Source organism: Electrophorus electricus, chromosome 8 (genome assembly GCF_013358815.1).
Source record: "Electrophorus electricus isolate fEleEle1 chromosome 8, fEleEle1.pri, whole genome shotgun sequence".
Lineage (NCBI taxonomy): Eukaryota > Metazoa > Chordata > Actinopteri > Gymnotiformes > Gymnotidae > Electrophorus > Electrophorus electricus.
The window spans coordinates 1,534,904-1,544,466 of record NC_049542.1 but is presented as its reverse complement, the minus strand read 5'-3'; the positions used below and the strand labels follow the sequence as shown (position 1 = coordinate 1,544,466).

Below are 9,563 nucleotides of genomic sequence, written 5' to 3'. Positions count from 1 at the left end.
TAAAATTCATGAACAGCATTTAAATTTTGCTCAAAAATTAAAATTTAGATCTTAATTTTTTTTTCTTTTCTGTTGCATGAAGGGTAAGATTCCAACAATCTGAATACACAATCACATGTGTTATGGGTTGAGCAGATAGTTATGCTGATATTTGTATGGCTCAGAAACTGTTCCCACCCTCCAGTCTGAATAAATCATGTGATGTCATGGGTTCCTCACAGGCCTGAAATCATCAATATTTTTGTTAATAGAAAAGATTCTGGCCATAGACAAACATTTTTTGAAAGAACTATTGTCTTACTTAGGTCATTATGGATGCAATGGCTGATATCAAGACTGATCTGGAGCTTAAAACGCATAAACATAAGTGTTTCAATGTACATTTCTTAAATTTGAATTGTATTCCTGTAACATTTAATAAAATTTTTTTCTTACATTTTTAAAAAATATTTTAATATTTAATTTTTTCCTAAATTCCAATTTATTATTATTATTTTAAAAATTTCATTGTTACATAATTGTTTGAATGTAAATTTCTTAAATTTGAATTGTATTCCTGTAACATTTAATTATTTTTTTCTTACATAAAAAAAATATATTTGAATATTTAATTTTTTCCTAAAAATTAACCACGTGACTCACGAGAGGCGAGTGTTCCATGACAAGCTATATTTTACTTTGCCACATTAATATAAACCTTAACAAAGGTCTAGACTAGCATAAACTTTACCTAACTTTAGAATTAAACCATGCAGGAAAAGCACAGTCATTATTACTAAGTTGTTAACAGATATTTTATTAGCTGTCATTCCCACAGGAGTAGGCTAACAAAAAGCTCATCCCCATTCCCTTTGTCACAGCAGGAATATTTTTCATTATGGACAACTGCACCGTGTGGCATCTGGTATTAGATATCTAGCGTCACAGAGTATCTGTGACTTGTAACTCTTGCTGCACCACTTCTGATGTAAAACGGGTTTTAGTTTTTTTGATGTTATTTGCATACCTACAGCTAGTATTTTTCCTCACACAACCAGCTAACCCATGCACTCCTTGATGTATGTGCATGTACATGCCCAAAACCAAAAGCTTGTTGGGATTTGTAGAGTCTAGTAAGTGCAGTTGCTAAAGGAACAAATCCAGTTTCAGGCTAATACAAGACATATTTAAAAAAAAAATGTCAAACCTCAAACCAGATTTTTCACATGTAAATGAAAAACAATTACAAACAGGTGTGACACATGGGGGCCGTGGCCACACGGACGAACACACACATACACACACACACACACACACACACACAAATACACATGGTGAGACGTTTTGGAGGAGGGGCTATACCAAGATAACTGTAATGGTTGCCTGGGGTTTGTAAAGCATCTGAATGCTTTACTGACATGCTTGACTGACATTACGTCATGGACGACAGCCCACCACTTGAAGCCTAACCCCAGTAAAACCGAGCTTCATCCCAGGTACTCCCAACCCTTATCATGACCTCACTATTTCCTTTGAGAACTCCCTGGTATCACCATCCAAAGCTGCCCATAGCCTGAGCGTAACTTTGGACAACAAGTTGTCATTCTCAAATTATGTTTCTAATCTAACCCGTCCTTGCAGATTCCTCCTTTGTAACATACGAAGGATTCGACCCTTTCTCTCGCAGGAAGCTACTCAGGTGCTTGTGCAATCTCTTGTGATCTCAAAGCTAGACTACTGCAACTCGCTACTTGTTAGTCTTCCTCTAAGAGCCATCAAACCTCTACAATTTGTCCAGAATGCAGCAGCACGACTGATCTTCAATCTTCCAAAGTTCACACGTTACTCCACTGCTGCACTCCCTTCATTTGCTCCCTATAGCTGCACACATCAGATTTAAAACCTGGATGCTTGCCTACAAATCCAAAAATGGACCAGCCTCTTCATACATGAGGTCAATGGTCAAAGCCCAATCTGTACCTCAAGTAATTCGAACCTCTAGGACAGTTTAGCTTGAAATACCTTACTTTAGGCTTCATGGATGACAAGCATCATGACTATTTTCTGTCCTGGCTCCAAGATGGTGGAATGAACTCCCGCTTGCTGTCTGGACAGCAGAGTCCCTTGCAGTCTTCAAATGCAGACTGAATACCCATCTATTTGTAGAATATTTAAAGGACAACTGACACTGCTCCCATACTGACTGACTAAATTAATACTTTTTGTAGGGTATTGTTTATGTTGTTTAACAAACTCTAGCACTTATTGTTTATAGAACTTAGCATTGTTTAAGATAGACCTTATGTTTTTTGTACTTCTAGGTATCATCATTCATCCCTGTATTCTACAGTATTCTAGTTCATTGGTATGTTTAATTCTAGCCTACTGTACTAAGATGTATTCTATGAGTAAATGACAAAGCAATTTTGTAATGTAAATGTAAATGAATGCTGTAAACAGGAACAAATCCAGTTTCTGAATAGTACATGACATGTTTAAATAAATGTCAAACCTCTAACCAGAATTACAAAAGGAGATGGCCTGTCATGATGACATCCTGATCCTGGGGCCAGCTGGTCAACATCTAGATTCAGTTGGACAATCTAATCAGAGAACACAGTCCCAGACTGACCATGCCTACCAGACCCAGGAGTAACACTTGTGATTTAGAACCTATAGAGGTTGACTAATCATGTCTGCTTTTTAAGCTATAAAGTTAGGTATTGAGTAGTTGTATCACTGTCGTCATCATCTATACTGACTGTAGGACCAAGGAACCCTCTAAGAGGGCCCAAATGACTCTTTCCTTGCCAAGCCAGATGGGCTCTTTATTTCAGTTCGCAATTCCTTACAATCCTGGCTCCAAAAATGGGACGGCTAATACCATATCAAGGCTCCATGACTATCAGCCTCCAATGAACAACTCACCTGCTTGGTTGTTCCAGTTATATGGACAATTGATCAGGATATCGCCAACACAGCAGTCAGTGACTCCGGACACAGTGACAGGCTGCCAAACAAGTTGTATGTTCCATAGGTCATTCAAGTGTAGTGGGTATCGTGTCTCTCACTCGTGACAACCAAGTTCTAAGACCTTTGTTTCGTGGACATCAAACTCAAGTCAACTACACCACCCTCAATTAAAGGAAGAGGGAAACCTATTGCATGTACTAGTGCGCCATACACTAGTCTCTATGTACAGAGGTTTACTACTAGCAATAGACTGCTGGACTGCAGAAACTGATACACAAATTGTTTATTGATTCACTTATGAAATATAGTTAAAACATGATTTAATAGCGTCAAATCAAATACAATCGCATGCACAAATAATGTTTTCAGTAATCACTGGCAGGGATAGTATGGTTAAGGGCTACATGGCCTGGACTGGGATTACTAATACTCAAGGTACTATACAACACAGTGACCACACTGGCCAAGTTAACAGGAATTAGCACACACACATCCTGGCTTCAAAAATGGGACGGCTGATACCATAGCAAGACTCCATGACTATCAGCCTCCAATGAACAACTCACCTGCTCGGTTGTTCCAGTTATATGGACAATTGATCAGGACATCTCCAACACAGCAGCAAGTGACTCCAGGCACAGTGACAGGCTGCCAAACAATTTGTATGTTCCATAGGTCATGTGAGTGTAGAGGGTATCGTGTCTCTCACTCATGACAGCCAACTTCTAAGACCTTTATTTAGTGGACGTCAACCTCAAGTCAACTATGCCACCCTCAATTAAAGGAAGAGTCAAACCTATTGCATGTACTAGTGTGCCTTATACACAGTCTCTACCCACAGAGGTTTACTACTAGCAACAGATTAGTGGACTGCAGAAACTGATGCAGTCTGTTCAGATATACACAATACATCTGCTAACTATAGATACCAAGAGGCAAAATATGCACAGAGCCAAAAGACCACAAAAACCAAACAAATAAATTGTACTCTGAAGCAACACTACACAAAGCTAGGTTGATGCTAGAGTGAGCTTGGGCAAGCTTCTGACTTCCCCCAGCAGGGTCCTTCCATAGGCCACAGCAAACATGGCAGGGCGGAGCCAGTAATGAGGTAGACAGCAAGACTCAATTCCCAAATTGGATCTGGAGTGTACTGTACAGTCTCCATCATTAGTTGGTCCCAGTCAATCCCTGAGATGTCCAACTCCTAGAGTTGAAAAGCACAGCTTCATTCATATATAACTAAATCAGTACTTATGGTAGGGTATTGTTTATTACACTGATGTTGTCTCAAAAAACTAGTACTTATTGTTTATTAGACTTATCATTGTATAAAATATACCTTATGTATTTTGTACTTCTAGACATCAGTATTGATCCCTGTATTTCCCTGTATATAAGTCACTCTGGATAAGAGCATCTGCTAAATGCCATAAATGTATGTTTGTATGTATGTAAGTATGTATGTATGTATGTATGTATGTGGCTCTCTCCCACATGCACAGAACCTGAAGAGTGAATAGGACTTGTTCTCCTGCTATTGAAAATCACTTGTATCACTGCTTGCATTTCAGGTAGTTCTGCTTGATCAGTGGGTTGCCAAGTATTCTGCCACATGTAAGACTTAGGCAGTTTGTGATGATTCATATGCATGTTTTGCTGAAAGAGGACAAGGCAGAAAAGGGTGAGGCAAAAATCCCAAAAGTCCAATGAACAAGCAAAGAGTCAAAAACTAGAATCAGTAGCAATATATAAACAAACTTACTGAGTTGGATGAGGATTAAAAGGAGCTGATGTAAGAGAAGTATTATGCATAATTATGGCTACAGTTATTATTCCAAGAATGAAGCCTTCTGCTGGCCAGAATGTTCAACAACCAGAGCATTTATGAGAATTGCATGAATGATGTATGTCAATGTGCACTACATTTACCTGACATGTTTATCCAAAGCAACTTACAATTCTGACTGAGTACAACTTGAGCAATTGAGAGTTAAGGGCCTTGCTCCGGGGCCCAACAGTGGCATCTTGGCAATGGTGGGGCATGAACCAGCAACCTTCTGATTACAAGAGAAGTACCTTAACCACTGCCCACAGTGGTAGCTCAGTGGGTATCACTAAAAGTGATGTTTTGACTCCAGCCTTCAGAGGAGAACTGGCATCTGCTGGTTCATGTATATCAAATGGGATGTGCATTTACACAAATCCTGTGTATTTTTGTTCAAATTATGTTTTCGTTAACTTTCTTCATGGTTTGCTTTATGTTTGGCATGTTTTTCACTAAATATGATTTCACCAAAAATTAAAAAATAAAAATTCACAATCAGTATATTATGGTATATTATAGTGTGTAACGGTGCTCTTTTTCATGTGGGGGACTGGGGTTCAAACCACATCTGGGCAAGTGTTCTATGCTATACCAATATGGTTCCCTGGCAAGACTCCAAACTACATTTGCCTACCTCAACATGCTACTTTTGCGTTTGTTTGTTTGTGTGTTTGTTGTTTTTGTTTTTACATTGATGACTTTTAGATTTGCTCATGGGGCCCCCTGATGGCCAGGGCCCTGTCAATGCATCCTTTAATGCCCAGTGGGTTAATATAGCCCTGCCTTTACAGAGAAGCAAAGTGTGACAATAATTAGTCAAATGGAACCTGATAAGCAAGTCTCACTTTTTCCTGTCTGGAAAGATGAAGCACTCCTATAACTGTGCAAAATATAAATGATTATTTATGGTTATCAACATGTCACAGAGTAAACAAAAAAGAGTAACAGAATTGCAGAAGTAAAAGATCTTCTGCTCCAAAAGTCCAAAACTTCCAAGGTAAACTACAGCAAGTTCACGTAACATCATAATATAATATTCTGCATATTCTGCCACAGTTAATTTGGGCACTAAGAACATACACACAACTCTCAAATGCTTAAATTATTTTAGATATGCAATTAATAACAGAATTTCACAATGATTCTTCCCATATTGTTAGTTACACTCAAAAATATTGCAGTGTTTAAATTTTTGTGAGAAGAATAAGAAAATTATAATCTCACTAACCTAAAGACAGTAACTATGGCATACATACAAAATATTTTTTTTCTGTTGCTTTATTTGTTACCAGAAACAGCAAAGTAACCAAAACAATAACAGTAGCACTGATTTTTCTTATTGGGGTCCGATGTGCTTCCACAGTGCATCAGTGTCCAGTCGCTGCATAATTTCACATTTGTGTGTTGAATGTGCTTGGAGGAGAGAGATACATGTGCATTTATTTATCTGTGACCTAATGAACATCTAATGGACAAATGAATAAGCACTTTGATAGGGTGTAGTGCTATTATCAAAGAATACCAGTTTGTCCTCCACTGGACAGGCTTATTTTGCCTTTTAAATAATGTGCGTTAACTGCATCCAATAATAAGGTCAAAATAATAATAGAATTTGTTTATTTGTCTGTTTGATATTCTAGGTTCAATTGTAGTTTGAGTGGGCCATTATAACTAGTGTTATGAAATAAGTGCACACAAACTCAAGTGTTGTGATACGTATTGCACATTTAATTAATCAAAGAAGATTTATCAGAGAAGAATCAGTGTTAAATATTTGTAGAGTTAAAATTAGTTTAACACACCTCCTAAACCATGGATAAAACAAGGCATAAATCACTGGATTAATGGAAGAATTAAGATAAACCAACATCAACACTTTCTGAAATGAATCTATTTCAGTTTCTACTACATTACCTAATACACTATAAACAAAGTATGGAAACAAACATGCCAAAAAAACAGATACTAAAATGCCAAGAACCTTTGCTGCTTTTCTCTCAGATTTCATTGAGTCTGTCATGTTCTTTGAGGTCTGAGTCCTGGTGTGACTATTAAGGTCTCTAATAGCAGTGGCATGTTTCTTGGCAATAAAAAAAACTAGAACATACAATAAAATTATTACAGCACATGGAAAAACAAAAGTCAACACAAGATCAACCAGAGACCAGACCTCATCCAAAACTAAGAAGCAGTCTCCGGGACACATTAGCAGACTTGTGAAGTGTCCATTAAAGTACTGAAGTGCTATATTGTAAACAAGCAGTGCAAACCAGTTACTCATAACTACAATACACATTGAGCTGAGAGAAACTGCATTATTATACAGAAAAGGCTTAGAGAGAGCAAAATACCGATCAACAGCAATGAGAGCGACATTGAATATTGACGTGGTTGTGAGAAAATAGGATATCAATATAAAACACACACAATAAATTGAGCTAAAAATCCAACATGACTCGATTATCCAAATTAATGATACAGGGATCACAAGGCCTCCAACAAAAAAGTCTGACACAGCCAGAGAGAGGATGAGCATGTTAGTTGGTGTGTGGAGCTGCTTGAAGTGACACACAGAGATGATGATGAGCAGATTCCCACACACTGTTAGCAGAACAACAACTGCTGTAGACACATAAAGTAAAACATACACAACAGTAGATACAGATCTCCCTGGACAGGAAAATCCAAGGCAGCCATAAGTTTGGTTAATCCCTGTAAGATTCATGAGCATTTAAAGAAATAATGCAGATATTAGGTTTTCCTTGAAAGACAGTTACTTTCCAAATTCATGGTCAAAGTAATGATGTGCTGAGCAGCTAGCAGTGTTGATATTTGTATGGTGTGGAAACTGCTCCCACCTTCTAGTCTAAATGACAGCTTGATACATGCGATGTCATTGGTTGCTAAGACAGTAAGAGATGAGCTTCACACAAGCACAAACTCTCTTTTGGGACATAGTTATTGGCCACAGACTTTCTTTTTCAGTAACTTCCAAATATACAAAAATTAGGGATGTGCATCAACTCAAATTCATAAATGTATTTAGTAAAAATCTTAATAAACTACATATCTAACCACCTTATTGTAATAGTTTTAGATTAAGATGTCCTGTGCCAGAGCTTACTGAAATCCTGCCCGTCTGAAAAAAATGTGTGTGTATGTCTGGGTGTGTATTTGTGGTTTTACTGTGTGCCAAATATAAGCATGCAAATTTCATGAATTATGCTAAAGTTTGTCCCTAAGACAAAAAAAAAGTCTCCTCACGTTACAAGGATGCGGGGACGAGTTAAGTTGAACAAAAACATGTTTATTCACACCCAGAATAAAGACTACATAGCAATTAAGGTAGTGTAACATCAAACACTGACAACAGACAAGTTTGTCTCTAAGACATACATAGCCTATATATGAATTAATTTTCAAAACAGACACACACACAGTGCACACTTAGATGCACACTCAGCAAAAAGTTGTCTTTCAGAACTTTAGTTCCTTACCCGACAAGTGCTCTACATATGTAAGAATGTCCTCAAGACTGATATAAAAACATCATAGGTGGTGCCTTATGAAGCTGGTTAAGACTACAGCATAGTTACTTTAAAGAATCTAAAATCTAAGATTTCATTGTTTTGATATTTTCCCTGTTTTTTGTAAATATAGAATATAGTAAAAATAAACAGAGTGTAGGCGTGTCCAAACATTTGACTGCAACTCCACACATAACTAGATTTTATGTTCCTCTGGCACTTTTTTGGAAAACAAAACAAAAAAATGTGAAAATCTAAGAAATAAAATCTAAATGATTATAGGTTTAATTTAAAATAATAATATACTATAAATAATATAATAATGTATTTTTAATGCTCACTTTCCATTACTGTGCCTCAAAATGATTACCATCACTGTAGCCCTAGCCAACAAGTCTACAACTCTGCTTCTACATTCAACTTTCCAGAATTCCCACGAGAGTTCGTTTAACGTCCCTATTCAGCAATCATCCAATCAGATGGACTTACTGAGATCATCATCCCTGGAGTACTGACTTGGTCCACCTGCTTCTCATTACTTTTGCCTTATATAGACTCTGTATGACTTTATGATCTTTTTTTCTAGAGCTGTTACTGAGCAGTTCCTTTTTGGCTTGACAGTCTGTCAATAAACACACTATTATCCACAAGAACCTGGCTGATCCTGCCGTATTACAAACTACTTCAACGACAATGTAGAAGGTGAATTCAGTTGCCTTAATATAAGCCTTTGCTAGTCAAGGACAACTATTGGAACAACACTAGCACTTACTGGAGGGGTTCACTCAATCTGGCCGAATAGGAGTTAGTACAACAGGCACACGTGTCTCAATTGAGCTAACAGCATGAAAGACTTAAGTAACCATCTAAAGGGCTATGGGTGCTGCTGCTCCCATTAACACTGCTCCTGCACTACCTCTGTTTCACATATAAAAGTCCAATAAATATGACAGATTCCATGCTGTGTACCATGGGTTTCGTCTGCAGTGTTCTATTCATTTTGCAAACTCATTCCCCAGTTCTGCTCAGGCCAAGATATAATTTCTAATGTCACATTTTATGGACAAAGCTCAGGACTGAATCAGGGAGGTTTGGTATCATATTCATGTTCACCATTGTGAACACAGTTCTTGTGGAGCTAGCAGTTCTCATACTGCACTTCCTGTTCCCTGAGCATGTGAGGGAAACAAAGAGGTTTAGCCTGTGCTGTGTGACTTCTCCCATCTACTTCCAGAGAAGAGACAGCAGCAATGACA

The 9,563-nt window shown here is 37.7% G+C and overlaps 1 protein-coding gene across 1 annotated transcript; it reads right to left on the bottom strand.

Moving 5' to 3' along the window:
• Positions 1-6,515: 6,515 nt before the first annotated feature.
• Positions 6,516-7,511, bottom strand: LOC113590420 (trace amine-associated receptor 13c-like). The gene has a single exon (XM_027030551.2). The coding sequence runs from the start codon at positions 7,509-7,511 to the stop codon at positions 6,516-6,518; it is 996 nt and encodes a 331-aa protein (XP_026886352.2).
• Between the last annotated feature and the right edge of the window lie 2,052 nt (positions 7,512-9,563).